The sequence below is a fragment of the Musa acuminata genome, chromosome BXJ3-5, assembly GCF_036884655.1.
Source record: "Musa acuminata AAA Group cultivar baxijiao chromosome BXJ3-5, Cavendish_Baxijiao_AAA, whole genome shotgun sequence".
In the NCBI taxonomy this organism is placed as follows: Eukaryota; Viridiplantae; Streptophyta; class Magnoliopsida; order Zingiberales; family Musaceae; genus Musa; species Musa acuminata.
Window position 1 is genome coordinate 32,100,001 of NC_088353.1, and position 17,095 is coordinate 32,117,095.

At 34.7% G+C, this 17,095-nt stretch overlaps 1 protein-coding gene across 1 annotated transcript in view; it reads left to right on the forward strand.

The window, feature by feature from the left end:
* LOC135637818 (phosphatidylinositol 4-phosphate 5-kinase 6-like) overlaps positions 1 to 15,834 on the forward strand; it is an 18,039-nt gene extending 2,205 nt beyond the window's left edge. The window contains exons 2-8 of the mRNA XM_065150629.1: positions 4,742 to 4,909; positions 5,023 to 5,188; positions 5,267 to 5,383; positions 5,477 to 5,670; positions 5,787 to 5,893; positions 5,963 to 6,047; positions 15,343 to 15,834. Of these exons, the coding sequence (XP_065006701.1) occupies positions 4,742 to 4,909; positions 5,023 to 5,188; positions 5,267 to 5,383; positions 5,477 to 5,670; positions 5,787 to 5,893; positions 5,963 to 6,047; positions 15,343 to 15,631 (1,126 nt within the window). The 3' untranslated portion in view covers positions 15,632 to 15,834. The remainder of the gene's footprint in view (positions 1 to 4,741; positions 4,910 to 5,022; positions 5,189 to 5,266; positions 5,384 to 5,476; positions 5,671 to 5,786; positions 5,894 to 5,962; positions 6,048 to 15,342) is intronic.
* The last annotated feature ends 1,261 nt before the right edge of the window (positions 15,835 to 17,095 follow it).

The following is a 17,095-nucleotide window of genomic DNA, read 5'->3' on the forward strand; positions in this document are numbered from 1 at the left end:
CAATTCTTGTGTACCATAGACATTTCTAGTCACAAGTTTATTCGCAGTAACACATTCTTATTACTTGGAAGTTGATAATGGACTATGCAGTAATTTTTACATTGGAATATTTGGAGATTTTGTGCATATATTTACTGAATTTTTGGGCTATATGATGATTGTCTTCCTTACAAGTCTTGAAGATCTCAGTTGACTTTTCAAGATAAGATAAGGTTGTTTTTTTTAACACAAGAGAATTATTTATTCAACAGATGTGTATCTCGGAAATACCAAAGTTCTCTGAGAGTCAAGAAATACATGAAATTCTTGCCTCGTTGGGAAGAGAGTGAGCAGAGTAGTTTAATTGTCCACTGATGTGAATCTAGTCAAAAACATTGACCTCCTTGCTAGTAAAAAGAAACCATTGTAAGGATTGCATAGGGACCAAGGGATCAGTCTTATGTGGTTGAAGATTTGAACTAGCTCAAGAGAATCAGTCTTGACATGAAAGGAACAGAGGTTCAGGCATCTTGGTTTGGCATAGTCCATTGCTTACGGCCCAAAACTCAGCATGGACAACAACCTATACAATAGGAAAAAATATTATTGCCACATTTGGATCTTACACAACAATTACATTTGGAAAGTAAAATGAATAAGTTCAACAAATTTAAAAGGCAAGTTCAGCAAAATTATTATGTTTAACTTACCTTACGATCATGACCCGACCCATTGAAAGAATTGATCCATTAATTTAATAGGCCTAGAATCATGTAATTCAAAATGTTTTAGTTAAAGTTAAACTAATTTAATTCTCCTCCCACTTCCAATATTAAATCAGAATTTCGCAATCTCCTCCACATAAGGCTGACATCCGCATCAAAGTCCAAGGGCAACTTATAGCTTAGAATTATACCTAGTATGCAGCATAAGATATGCCAGTTCAGTGGTGGCTTTACACTTGATGTGCTTCAGATCCCATTCATGGATAGTATTTATTTCTTGGATTATTTACCATGCTTAGTAATCGAACCGTTTCACCACTTTCCATGATCTGGCAAGAATGATAGAATTGATCTATTAGCTTGATGGGCCTATAACCATGTATTTCCAAACACAAACTAAAGTTATTGGTAGTAGACCCATCTAACCTGCATTAAGAACTAAACCGAAGTGTCATGTTATGTATTATTAGTTAAAAGTGAACCTCCAAAAGAGAAAGATGTAGCAACACTGTCTATTTCGATCAGGTGGGTTCATGATCAAGTCCATGGGATAATAAAAATGAAATCTTCTTTCATTTTATGCCTTAATTTCTTAAGGGAATTATGTTGGGGGTTATTTGCTACCAGTATTACTTGAATAATAAGAATTGAAAAGATGATGTCCTTACATAGTTACATGTCAGCGTGTTACAGATATGCACTGGACACTGATATATTTTTCAACTTGGAACTTTGGGTTTTAATGGCAGATCAAAATGTCATAACCTTAGGTAGTTCTTGGTACTTGTTGAGGAAATAGGTACAAGAAGGAACACAATATCTTCAATTCTTGAATTTTAATTAGCAGTACTTCAACAATGGTAATAGTTTGAGTAATCAAGTTCCATTTTTTCAATGAATGGACTAGGAGACAAATCAGTTCCTTAAAAAAAGTGATTTATCAGTTCTATGTTTTATTGTTGAATTCTTTTTCCACTTTGGAAAAAACATTGTTTGTCTATGAAAAGAAACTGATTTACTAGAAAAATAGAGATCAAGAGGGCAACTTTATGTTAATATCAACCAACATTATAGCTGGTGCAAGTAAGAACATAGGCAATTTGCTAACTACATGGAAGATGAAAGATTATTTCAGTATCACCTTTTAATAGCATGACCTGTGTGATTTTTTTATCTTTAACTTTTTTTTGTATAAATTATAACATTTGTCTTAAAAAAATTTGTAGTCTTCAAGAATCAAACTTGCATGTTCATTCAAATTTGATTTGCTTGTACATGTCACAGTATCAACTCCTTTCTTTTAGCCCTATATGCAATAAAGGGTGGAACACTTCGGATCTTTTATTGTGTCTAACAAGTAGAAGAATCATTCGTTTGTTGCATCTTTAAACTAACTCTTGTAGAATAGGAGAAGCCCACTAGTCCACCTGCAACATGTACTTTGTTTTGCATTGCCATCCCTCATCTACATTCTTCTCTAGTGTTGATAAATTCTTTTGACTCATTAAGTGATGAAGTCTTGAATCTATTATGATATGTTACTGACACTTTAGCTGTAATCACAAGTTTGCTTTCGTGAAGATAAAAAATCAATTATGAAATATTTTTTGAACTATAGTCGGAAGAAATAATCCGTCACTTGAGAAATCATAGGAATATTATCTCTGATGTTCAATATAGATAGACGACATCTATCTTGTAGGAAGATACTTACTATAACTATCTATTTATTTAAAATTTACCATAAGATTTGAAATTCCATATAATCATCATGTATATCTCATATTACTATAACAAGATAGTTATGATTATCATCGTATTTCCATATAATCAGGTTTTTAAGGACACTGCAACTATGCAGGCCTGACTGTTGTAAGTTCTACAAAAATATGATTAATCAGACTTCACAAAATAAAAAAAATGATGAATCATCTTTTATTCTCTGGGTTTTGTATGATATTTTGGTGCATTAATTGGTGCTCGATGATTCTTGGAGTTAAAATAACTGGTGGAGACCTGATGGTCAAGCTTATTTTGTATGGAGTTAAAAATATAATCCAGATCATGATGGACAAAAATTCTTTCGTTTTTTTACCCTTTTATGGGTTGATCTCTTCTTTTGATCTAGATTCATGGCCATAATAAGTTCTTATCTTGGCATTTTGTGATTACTTGTGTGATTTGTTAACTTTAGCCACAGATTTGTTAAGTTATCGAATGCAATTCGGGTCAGATGGTGATTATGGAATGCTTAGATTCTTTTTCCTTGTACAATGAAGGAACATATGAGTAGATAGCTTTAATGTTTCTCTTCTAAAATGGTTGGTCTGAAGCCTAGCAGGAGGCTCATTCAGGATTCCTTTTACCATGACTTCATATATCTTATTTTCTACCCCCTTTAGTACAATTCTCAGACAACATATCACTTTTGTATGAGTTAAAGTACTTAAATAAGCAGGAACAATACTACTAAAGTTTCAAATCCTTTTTATTCACTATTCTTTCCCTTCTACTTTTTTCTTCTTTTTAGTTGATTAATTTAGGAGAACCACTATAAAGCACTTTACCATAACTTGTATTGTGGTGGTTTGGAAATTTATGCATCAACAAAATGATGGCTGCATATCTAATTTACTTGTCTAGATGCATATGGGCCTGCAAAAAGCATGGGGTTCTCAATTCAAATTTCTAGTCATCCAATCAATGAAAGCTTCCAAAGGCTGGGCGACTTTTTGAATTATCTCTTGCTAGAATAGGAAATTTTGTTGCCTAAAAGAGTTTCTTATCATGTGCATGTGTAATTGCATCCCAAAACTTATCACTTCATCAATTGGATTAGTATTAATTTACTCTTTTAAGTCTTTTTCATACTAGGATCAGATAGAGATACTGCAAACACATTATCATTTATTAACAGCTAATGCATGTCCTGACCTAGAATAAGTACCTACTGTCATTTCATCATTTACTTGTGTGCCCTATCATATTAATTTCCTAGTTTTTTCCTGCATTGCTGGACTTCTGAAGTTCGCTTTGAGTATGTGGAAATGGTATAATGCTAAGATATAAAGAAGTATTGATATCCAAAACATAAATTGGCACATGACCTGATGCTGGTAGTCATATATTTGTGGCAAATGATGCTAATGTTCTAGTCATTACATTTTGGGTATCCCTGAATATGATGTAATGGTAAAATCCCTATGGTGAATAGGATAAGTTTCAAGCAAGATACAAAAGTATAGTGCTATCTGAAATGGTATTAAGAAAGTTCATACCGTCCTTGAACTTTTTTTGTAGTTGTTATACAGAGTTTTGATTATGTTGTATTACTCACTAAAGCACATGTGCCTTACATATAAAATCTATGGCAAATGATGTTGACACTCTTGTCATTGCGTATTAAATTCCCCTGAATATGTTGTAATGTTAAAATCTTGTTTTGTGAATAGGATAAATTTTCATGTAAGATAAACAGGTAGGCTGCTGTTTGAAATTGTATTAAGAAATTTCTTGGTTTCCTTGAACATTTATGTAGTTGCTAAACAGAGTTTTGACTCAGTTTACTTGTATTACCTAATCAAAGCACACATGTGCCCCTTATTCAATGGCTTTTTGTGATCAATCTTTTAATGATAATTTTTCTTTTTGACTTTTGTTTATCCATGATGAATGTCATCTGTTGGATAACAACCTGTCTTATAACAAGGCTCTATCCTTCTTCGATGGAAAATGTAAATGTTCCATGATGGATAGAACCTTGTTATATCCATATTGACATTTGTAGATCTTACTTGCAATTGGATATCAACCTGAATGTCAATCTTTTAATGCAATTGATTCTCTACATATTGCTCTTATGTGAATTGAATCTCATTAATCATCGTTACATCTTGCTTAAAGAAACCCAGAGTGGAAAAGAATCACTCTCATGATAAAGACATTTTTTTTGCTATAGTTACTATGTAATTTCTCCTTTTAGAGGTCTTGATATGACAATTAGTTTCTTGATTATCTTTTATGGTCTTCTGGTCTAGGCATGCAGTAGGAAAGCTACCTGAGCCTAAAACACTTGACCTGAAAGCATCAGCCTTTGACCCCAAAGAAAAGATATGGACAAGGTTTCCTCCTGAGGGAACAAAACAAACACCCCCACACCAGTCTTGTGATTTCAAGTGGAAGGATTACTGTCCATTAGTTTTCAGGTTGGCCCCATGTTTTTCCTTTTTCTTTCACTGGTTTAACATTATGTTTTATCTTCCTTATCATGCATTTAAATTCTGAGTATAAGCTCAATTACCAAATACTGAATGTCTAGGACTCTCCGCAAGCTATTCAAGGTTGACCCAGCTGACTATATGATATCAATCTGTGGAAATGATGCTCTTCGGGAACTTTCATCTCCTGGAAAAAGTGGAAGCTTCTTTTACCTAACAAATGATGATCGATACATGATAAAAACAATGAAGAAATCTGAAGTAAAAGTGGGTTCCCTTTTATTTTTTTAATGTCATCATGTGTTTAAGTAATGCTGCAGTTTCCTTATCTGCACCTTGTTGTAGGTGCTACTGAGGATGCTTCCAGCCTATTATAACCATGTCCGAGCTTTTGAGAATACTCTAGTTACCAAGTTTTTTGGTTTGCAATGTGTGAAATTAACTGGGGCTACTCAGAGAAAGGTTGGTTTTCTGTTTGCAAGTTCAATATTAGTTCAAGCAATCAAAATGTTTAATGCTGATATCAATTATCCATTTGCTTTGCAAATTAATTAGGTTCGTTTTGTCATAATGGGCAATCTCTTCTGTTCTGAGTATCCAATTCATAGGCGTTTTGACCTCAAAGGGTCTTCCCATGGTCGTACGACAGATAAGCCTGAGGCAGAGATTGATGAAAACACTACTCTGAAGGACCTTGATCTCAATTTTATATTCCGGTTACAGAAGTCTTGGTTTCAGGAGTTCCACAGGTACCAGTAGTTAATTTGCTTCACCTTTCCAACTTGGTACTACCATCTTGTGATCTGATTCTTTAATATTCCCGATGTTTTATCATTTTGGCCCAGCTTTTATTCTCTTTTTGTAGGCAAGTTGACCGAGACTGTGAGTTTCTGGAGCAGGAGAGGATAATGGATTACAGTCTTTTGGTGGGAGTCCATTTTAGAGAAGCATCAGCCTCCCAAGAGACTGATGGTTGGCCTCAAACTCAAATGATACCCATTTTATTTTGTTTCTAATAATTTCTCTTTTTTTTTGCCACAGTTCCCTGTGATGTTAACAACACAAATGAACCAACTCCCCACCTTTCAAGAGCAGATATGGATCAGTTTCTTTGTGATCCGACACGGTATGGTGCAAAAATTTGCCAATTTTTATTTTACTTAGATGTTTACATTACCTAGAACTATCCAGAACTTAAATGGTTAGCTGCTATTTAATATGGATAACCATGGGAGAAAAAGTAGTATTGGAGTCTAAGAAGATAAATGAGTTCTCTATAAATTCTGCATGGCAATTAATTTAGTTGTTAATGTATGTACTAGTTTCTTTTTTTAATTTTTGGAATATGGAAGTATGTGACTGAGAATGGATCTGTTCTGTACTGGATACTGGGAAAAACATACTTCTAAGTAGATATTTAATGAATCTGAATGTGGATACTGGTTCAATAATCTGGTCGTTGAAGTATTTGATATCAGGAATTCAAAATCTATCTCCCACTTCTAATGCTTCTAATCCCTTTTCTGACCAACAATGACCAACAATCAACCATATTCTTCTAATGCTTGGACAAAAAGGAGTGACCAAAATTATTTAAATATTTTTGTTATATTTAGATGTATTGTTTCTCTCTCCTAAGTTCTGTTATCATGGTTGTCAACAAAAAAAAAAAAAAATACAAGAACACTAGAAAGGTAGTTGTGAATCATCTTTTATTTCTATAGTGCTTTCTATTCATCTGATCTTGCAAATTTCTGAAACCACTATTTTCATGTATTGCTAACTTCAGATTGGACTATAATCAGTACCAATTCTGTCAGTGCCTTATGCTGCAATAAGTTTTCTGGACCTATGGCAAAATGTTTTGTGTTTTTGTAGTATGCTAGTATATTGACAAGGCCTACAAGGCTGGCTTGTGACTCCATGTTTCCATGATTCATGGAATTAGGTATGGGTACTAGGCATAGTGTACTAACCTTTGTTGTGGTCTTATTGTTGCAAATAATTCATGGTCTAAATTTTGTTTGGTTTCTCCTTGGTCTCTAAGCTCTTTGTTTTGTCCACCACTTTCTTCTAAAACTTGCTGTTCTTCAAAGTTCAAAAATAAGATAGCGACTTAAGCGACAACATTTTCTGCTTTAGAATATTCTAGCGTGGAAACATCTTATCCAGCAAACTTTTTTGTATGAGCCAGTATTTTCCAGTCCAACAACCAACCAGCACATGTACCTGGTGAGTTTGTCTGATTAAGTCCAGTATGGGCTATAGTGCTTGGTAAGCTTATTATACTGGGTTTACCAGACACTTTACAGACTGGCTCTGAACTATACTGGACAATAAACTTTCCATCTGATACCAATACAAATTCTCTTCCTCTCTCCTCATATTGGTTTATCTCTTGCTCCTCTTTTGCTTCTGTCTCTTCCTATTCCTCCAACTCCTCTTCTCCTACATTTTTCGTCTTCTCTTCCTTTTTCATTTTGGGTACCAACTTGTATTGACTTTTGGTAAGATCCATACTGATGTGTTGATATGACTACCAATTAGTATTGGCACTAGACCAAGACTTTTAACATTGGTCCTGATTGAATTGGATTCCTAGATAAAAGGTGGGGCAACACTAATACATAGTGAAAAGAGCTACTTAATTAAATATAGTTCAAGCAAGTTAATAATAGAACTATGAATCAAGGATCGAAATACTGTACCGTACCGGTGTTTCGAGGTTGGCTCTGTACGGTATGGTACCGTGTATCGAGCGGTACACCTAATTTAGGTGTAAAACCCTCCGAAAATACCTGAAAATAAAAAAAAGTTAGGATAGGGTTTTTAAGTTAGAAATAAATATAGTAATAGCATAAGTTTAACAAAATCAATGTAAATTAGGTAAGAATAATATCATATATCTTTTTCAGAAAATCCATTACGGATTGTCTTTATGTAAATATTGAAATATCTACAGAAAAATCTTTTGAATTGTTAGACTATTTTATTACAATATAAACTCTAAAATTTAAATGAATTAAATAATAACATATGTAGATATACTTGATTGCTGATTCTACCACCAAAATAAATGACGGGCCTCCACGGGTAGTGGATCGGGGTCCTCGATCCTATACATCTGTATATCAATATGATATGTTTGTTGGACCCAATCATGAAATTGATCTCATGGCATAGTGTATTGATACACCGTATGTTATTGATGCATCAATGTGATGTTGATCGTAGGCTGATCGTCATAAATCACATTTGTCCGAGGAAGCTCTTGAGGCATATATTGGTGAATGTCAGAGCTTCTACTTTCGCTACTGATCTGTTGCTCTATATCATACTATTGCTCAGAGAAGGATAATCAACTATCACCATATTGCTGTTGCCCATATAATTCTCCATAATACGATGGCTGTGAATACGATGAGCTTCTTTTTGTATCTATATCATGTAGGCTATGTCGCATCTGCTCAAATTCATCTACTGCCTTCCCCTTCCCCTTCCTCTTCTGCACATAAACTTGACCAGGACCTTGTCGAGTTCCATGATCTGAATCTTAGGTGGCATGTGTAAAATATTGCTCCTCAGTCCATGCACCACCCTCAAGTTGTGTAGACAAGACTAACGACTGCCCGGCATCATCGCCATTATCCGTCGAGGCACTGCTGTCCATGTTGTTGTCATGTCTCTAGACCGAGCGAGTTGCTGAATGTGATTGTAAAGGTGTCTCATCATCCGACTCGATTCTTTCTAACGATGCAACTGATACTACTGCCTTCCCCTTTGCCTTTGCACGTTGGGCAGACGACTGTGACCGTTGGGTGTTTGTAGTTCCTGGAGCAATTTGACTCGATGTTGTTTAACTCCTGCCACGTTGTGATCGAGGGGGATTTTCCACCTGTTAGAGTTGTGCTTCTTTTTCTTTTATTGCCTCGGTGATAAAACGTGAAGGACGCTATGGATCTCCCGCCTTATCAAGTAGACGATCCTCTTGGTTCTCTACTGCTTCAATCCAATCTAACATCGGCTTTGAATTTTCGTTGTAGAATTGAAGGACAATGAGATTAATATATGGTTCCTCTAGCTCTTTATCCAGCTCAACACATCACAATCTTAGCCACATGTTATAATGGACATATACTAGTTTCTCTAACCATTTATAGGAGAGTTTGTTGCGGATCTTCATGTGAATCAATGCAAACGTTGACTAATTACGTTCGCAACCACTAGATGTTGTCGTCTGTAAAAGTACATGAATGACAACCTTCCTTAAATGTGGTGTATCCCCTCCAAATTGTAGCCGTCACTCGACTGCAAAATGATATAAATAAGATTTTATTAGCATAACAAATAATTAACATTAGATATAATTGATAATCAATATGTATAACTTTTTCTCACTAGGATCCATAGTGTAATGACACAATACAACTATAACGTCGAAGAATGAACCAACTGTTTCTCGAAATAATCGACTCTCCATAAGAGCATCGACTGCATCAGTAGTGTTTGGCAAGAGCCGATATATAATATTTCTTAGTATCGTTAGTAAATCATTTTATGTTCCGAGAGCATATCGATATTGAATTGCCGGGTTTAGATAATACGCTGCAAGATATAATTTTGTTAGTATGGTTTTTTATTATCTAAATAATAATAAATTAAATTATTCTGAATATGAATTTACCTGCATTATAGATATCTTGATCCATATGAACTTCGGTCCGACGATCAATAATACATACGTATTGGACGGCCTTAAAATCATCTTTTGAATGCTTTCCTGACCTCCTCTCTTGCTGAAATTAACATATATTTAAGATACGATATCTATGGACACTTGTCTATATCGACCTTACGGAGACAATATAAAGTGGTTCCATACTTTTTCTGATTTCTTCCTAAGTCTTCCAAAATCTAGAGGAAAGAATGGACTTTTCTCTCTTCTTTCCATCGCTCAATCTCGAATATCTAGAATCAGACCACCCTTATGAGATGACCATTGCCTTCAAGTCATGTCGTTTTTGCTGTAATGACTTTAATACAATAAAATTGGTAGCAAATCGAGTAATTCCAAGTCGGAGTATCTCACCGTTTACATACTTTTGCATTAAAGCGTGGACCCAGTGATGATTATATATAAATTTTGTAATTGATTATGCTCGAGCTACATAATTATTGATCGCATCTAGCTCACTAATATCCTTCAACATTAGATCTATGCAATGAGCTGTATATGGAGTCCAAAATAAAGTTTTTCTTTTTTTCATCAATTGTAAACCGGCCTTCTTGAAATTCGCTCTATTGTCAGTTATTATTTGGACAAGATACTGTGGTTTAATCTCCTTTACTATAGTGTCCATCAAGCTCTCAATGTAGTTTACATCTTGGATCTTTTCAGAAGCATTAACGGACTTATGAAACACTACTCTTCTGTTGTAATAAATTAGAAAGTTAATGATACTCATTCTTGTTGGTCCTGTCCAACTATCACACATCAGTGTCACCCCATATTCGTCCCATTGCCTCTTGAAGGATTTAATCCAATCCTTTAGTTCTACCACCTCCTCATCTAAGTACATGTCGTAAATCTCCTTCGGTGTTGGAGGTTGGATCCCCATACTAGACTTTTGAATAGAAGAGACTATGCTCTGATAATATGGACCTTGGGCTGTGTTGGCTTGAATCCTGTGGAAGTTGAACTATTTTAAGATTGTCTTCCCAATATCTCATTTTTTTTCTTTATTGTCAATCCGTGTCTATTTCGCTATTTGTGGGGGATAGGCTTACGGATCAATATCAACAATATCTGGTGCAAACCTCCTGCCAAGACCTATCATAAAACCACAGAGTCTACCATACCTCATGCTACTAGTTCGACCTAACTGAGGAGTAGTTGGTTGCCTCATGTTGGCTGACCTCTAGATTCCACTACCACTACCATGCTCCAATTGTGAGTTAGGTCGTCGATGCCTCATTGCTTCATCGACCATATACTAATGATGCACGAATCCCAACTGTGAGATCCGGGTCGACTTGATCGTTGCAACCCTCATACTGATCATAAACTGGTTCTTGTGTAGCCCTATAATATTCTTCTTCAACTCTTGCCTTTTTTTTTAATGTATCTTCCTTTGTTTATTGTAAGCTTGTTTTGAAATAATTTACAGATCTCCGTCAGAACCTTCTTGCATTTTGCAATATCAGGATACCCGCCAGCCAAATACATTTTCACCCGAGTTATTCCTCCACCCTTGCCAATGTAGTCACAATAAATACATTGCCAATGATGATGGTTCTCATATATCTTTCGGGCATGAATTCATGCATCATCATGTGGTTGTTCCTTTGGTGCCATAATCCTACCAAATTTAAATCAAATAAATTATAAAGTATAAACATATTGAATTGACCAAATATCGATAAAAAATCACTAATCGAGCATTAAATAATTTTATTAAACCATAACTAATCATATTTTATCATCATAAATATGTTACATACATAAAAGAAGCATTAAATACATAATTTTGATCCAATATGGTTCAAATTAGGATAAAATCATCATTAGATACACTAATCACCTGATTAACATAGCTAATAACTCATTAATTACTTTTTTTTTTAACATTATAAAAATATCAAACATCCTAATAGATATTAAAGACATTAAATTGATATAAAATCGATCAAATTTTAATTAAATCATCATTAAGATGACTAATTGCATCATTAAATAATTTTAATAAAACCTAATTAAACCTATTTTACCATTATATATATGTTAAACACATAAAAGAAGCATTAAATATATAATTTTGATCTAATATAGTTTAAATTACGATGAAATCATCATTAGATACACGAATTACATGATTAACATAGTTAATTTCTTATTAATTACTTCTCTTTCAACACTATAAATATGACAACACCCTAATAGGTATTGAACACATTGAATTGACATAAAATCGAACAAATTTAGATTAAATTATCATTAAAATGACTAATCGTAAAAATAATTTTAATAAAACCTATTTAAACTTATTTTACTATCATAAATATTTTTTAATATTTAATATATATGAAATATAAATATTTGGCCTATTAAGTATCTAATTTCGAATTAATCAATATTAAACACACTAATCATAATATTAAAAATCTTAATTACTCTCTAATCAAAGAAAGAGAATACATACATCTTAATTAGAAAGTTCTTCCTCTTAATCTTCTCAAATTAGTCTTGACTCAATTCAATCATTGTTTTGTAGAGTTTAGGAGAGCACAAATATAAGAAAAAAAGAGTTTAAGATAGTTTAAGAGAGTATGAGAATGTAGTGGAATAAAATATGAGAGAAGATGGGTTTAAATACTATATGAAAGGGCTCCAATAGTTAATTTAACCATTGGAGCACTGTAGCACTGTTACCAAGCGGTAACAATCGAAATTTCGACCGTTACCGTCCGATATTACCTCGTATCATCTGATACATGATGCTTTTAAACGTTCCACCTGGTAGCGGGCGGTCCGCGTACCGGTATGCCGTCGGATCGGTACCATTCGAAATTGCATACCTTGCTATGAATGCTAATTAAGATGGGTGAGCTTGACATAATTCATCAACTGGAATGGGGCACAAGATAACTTTTTAGTGCTGATCAAGAACATTGTGAGTTATGGATTATCAAGTCATGTTCATAGGAATGGTGTGTAAAAAAGACAACCTAGATAGTCATGAATCAAGACAATTATCTTTTGCTCGTGCCATTTTCTATATTATAATGGCCCTTATAAATTAATATTTATATAATACCTTTTTAGAATTTTATATAAAAGACTTGAATTTTTGCTTCCGATAACTTTGCAAGTAGGGGCTAAGCTAGTATCTCAATAGAGGGGCTAAAAGTATATTCAATGAAAATATAAGTAATGCTTAATTTAAAATAAATCCAAATCTTAATCTTTCATCCAACATCAACCAATAATTTCAATAGGAGCTCAGGCGCTCGCCTAGGCGCTCGGATGAGACGAGGCGAGGCCCGAGCGCCTCGCTTCATTTTCAAGCGACGCGCTTCAAAGAGGCGTCGCTTGGGCGCTCGCCCGAGCCCAGTCGCCAAGCACTTCGGGCGAGCGCTTGGGTTAAACCAGGCGACCGAACTAGTGTTTTAGGTCTGGTTCGGTCTCCAGTGCTTTAGTTGGTTCAATTGAACCAACTAAAGCACCGATATCAGTGCACTTCCCCAACCCTAACCCTGCTCGCCATTCACGATGCCACTCCACTTGCCATTGTCACCGCTCACCACTCCTGCTCCCGCTCCCGCTGTTCGCTATTGTCGTTGCCATTGTCGTCACTCGCTGCTCTCACTACCATTGCTTGCTGCTGCCGCTGTCGCTGCCATTGTCGTCACTCCCGCTGCAGCTGCTCGCTGCTACCATTGCCACTGTCTCCGCTCCCGCTGCCACTATCGCCGCTTGCCGCTCCCACTATCACTGCTGCTACCGCTGCCACTGTCGTCGCTCGCCGCTCCTGTTGCTCGCTGCTACCGCTACTGCTACCACTCTCGCTCGCCGCTGTCGCTCTCGCTTTTCTCAGTTAGCACCCTCAGTCTTCCCTTACATTCTTCTCTTCTCTTTCGATAGTATACTGTTAATAGTATATAATATACTGTTAACTATATACTAGTAATAGTATTTGTATTTATTAGATTTTCTTAATTTAATAGCATATTTTTATTTAAAATTTTAAATAATTATATTTACTAATTATATTATATATTTTTATATTTTAGTGCCTCACTTCGCTTGGGCGAGCACCTAGCGCCTCGGATGTTTTTGTACCTTGGCACCTATCACTTTTTAAATCACTGACATCAACATACTAGGAAAATTTTAAAGAAATCATTGTTAATCATCCTATCGTACCTTTTATCACAAATCTTTGGTGGCATGAAGAAAAAAATATATTTGGTTGAATCAGGTTTTTTTTTAATTAGATTTACTTTTTATTAACATTAACATTTAGTGTCCCAAAGTTTCTTTAATAGGATTTAGCACCTCCAGAAAAGAAAAGAAGAGAAGGGGAGGTGAAAAAAATGTGAGAATTGAGAGGAATTATAAATTTGAATCAGTTTGATTTCATTGAGTCCCATCAATAGGCTTGTCCAAGCATTATGGGGCTCAATAAAGATTGAGGTAGACCCATTTTGGCTAATTGATGAAATTATATTTGGGTTGCTAGAATCAGAGTGATGCTTACACAGAGTAGAGTTTTACATGCAACCCATCTTGTTAATTAAAAGTGTTCTAATTATGGAACATACGAATCTTGATAGTTGTTTGCACTGCATGACTTGATGATGTGATACTTTATCCAATATTTTAGGGGTTTAAAATCTTTTGCATGTCTAAAATAATAATTTGCACATCTAAGTAACCTATTGAATTAAAAAATATTTTTTTATCAAATAAAATTTTTCATGTTATTTAAATATTTTTTCAATAAACTAAATATTACTCTTTCATTAGTTTTAGATTATCATTTTTTTTGGAAACTAAAGAAGTGTCTGAATCCTTCTATTTTGGGTTTACTAAGTTGAGCATCAAATATCCCACTGGTGCATTCATCTAGGTAAGACAATTGAGTGGTCAAGATAAGTGATATATTAGCTTAAATATTTGGGGTACACTGAAGAACCATACCACATTCATTAAGTGTTGTATCAATTTTGGCTACAGAATATTGTGTCATTTGCTCTTTTAGTGAGAGAGGTAATCAAATGTTGGGCCTCTTGTTTGAAAAAGCTAGTTCTCTATTTCCAATTCATGAATAGAAACAGAGTTTCTTCTGAATGCTTCTGGATGCATCTATAAATCAATCATACCATCAGATGTTTTGTTCCCTAGTTGAGGGACTCAAATGGCAAACAACTTGAAGGCTTTCTAGCAGCCATCTAACCTTTTAGCTTCAAAGTAATTTTCAAGATTACACTTGCCTTCATTAGGAATTGGGTGCAAATCTAGAAGCTAGATGTTGTTGACAGTTGGTCATAAAATATTAGCAGATCTGTTAGGATTCCTCTGCATTATTGATTTACAGTGTATGCAATAGTAGCCAGCTAAAGATAAAAGATAAATAAATCCAGCTTGATGTGACAAAGTTTTCTGCAAATGTTTACATATCAAATTTTTGGTCATATTCTGAGATTATTAGCTGGAAACAATTCAAAATGTACTCTATGAAAATGTGTATTGTTCTTGTTTAACTTTTTTTGTTTGAAAGAAAAATATTAATGAGTTATATAGACTTTGTTTTCTATCCATTGCACAATCTGGAAGTATGCCTTTTGCTAGCTAGGCTGTACAAAGTATATCTTAGGTATAAATTTCCCTTTTTTGTAAATGTTTTTATGTGACAATGCAGGTGGGCTTCAATAAAACTTGGTGCAAATATGCCAGCTAGGGTTGAACTAATAGTCCGAAGGACCGATGGTGAATCCTTGCTAATTATGGAACCAACAGGAGAGTTTACCGATGTGATTTTGTATTTTGGCATCATAGATATTCTCCAAGATTATGACATCAGCAAAAAGCTTGAACATGCTTACAAGTCCATCCAGTACGACCCAACCTCGATATCAGCTGTTGATCCAAAGCAATATTCAAAACGCTTCCGTGACTTCATATACAAAGTTTTTACAGAAGAAACCTAGTATGTTTACATCGAAATCTGCATCTATATGGCATTCAGCCTTTATCTGTTTGCTCCACATCGCAATATGTATATATACATATATCATTGCTTAAACAAGATTGGGCGTGATTAGCATCACCGGCATCTTACATGCTGGAGGCTCATGGGAAGTTCCAGAACCGGTTTGGATTTTTATTCATCTTTTTTCCAAACGTATTAATTATCAATAGGTCTGTAATGTTTAAGCTACTTACCTTAGGTATTCTTTGTTTCTTTCACTTGTAGATCAGAAGGATGTAATGAGGACTATGCAAGCTTTAATTGAGATGTAAATGATTCTTTCAGTGTTCAAATGTAAGAAACAATTATTACTACTGCAATCATTCAGATATTATTACACTGAAGTGAAATTTTAGTTTAGTAGTCTTCCTTAGAACTCGCAGGGCAGAGCATCCACTTAGTTTTTCTTCATGTTCGAGTCTTTTGGAGTTAATGACAGCAACTAGACCTACACCTATACTTTTTACATGGCATGTTCTACGATATATCATGTTATGTTACATAATCTCAGGTCATATCATGTCCTATATCCTCGAGATTAGATTTTGTTGTATCCATATACCATGTATTGGTTTTCATTTCCGTGTATCGTGTCATTTAATTATGTTATGTATCATATGTCATAAAAATATGTCTCATACGTTTTGTACGTCTTAAATGTCATCAACTAATAAATTGGTTCTAATTATAATTATGCAATTGAAAAGAGAACCTGAGTAAACCAACGTGATGAAAATTAAGTAAGTTGGCTCTAGTTAACTCAAGAATCTGTTAGGATCAAGAACGACACTAAGAGGGGAAGTGAATTAGTATAGCGGATAAAAATGATAATTTTCAATGATTTCGAAAATTTTCGTTCGATGAAATTCCAAGTTCGACGAAAAACCTTAGTTAGACTCGAATAAGTCTGCAAGTTAGTAGAGAAGAGGGGATTGAATAATTTGCAATGAAGTAAAGTAAAATGTCGTAAAGAGAATAAGCAGTAAGGAAAGAACACATTGAAATTTATAGTGGTTCGGTTGTTGTGACTTACATCCACTTTCGATTCCTCCTCCGTCGAGGTCACCGATGTCTACTAATGGTCTTCATTCAATAGGCAAAGACCAACCACCTTTTTACAACGCTTTCTCATTTTCACGGGTTTAGGAGATAACCTTTACAAGCCTCACACCTCTTCTTGGATGATTGCAAAACTAAAGAAAGAGATGAGGAGGACTCTTACACTTTTACACCCCCAACACTTAATTTTTCCATACTTAGATATTGCTTTGTTACCCTTTCATGTAAAAAGGATGAGGTATTTATAGGCCCAAATGACTTTAAAATTGGAGCAAAAAAGTGTCTCATCTCGAGTTTCCGGGCTGACATTGGGCAGTACTACCACCTAACACTCTAACACTAGGCGATGGTTTGATAGAGTCTC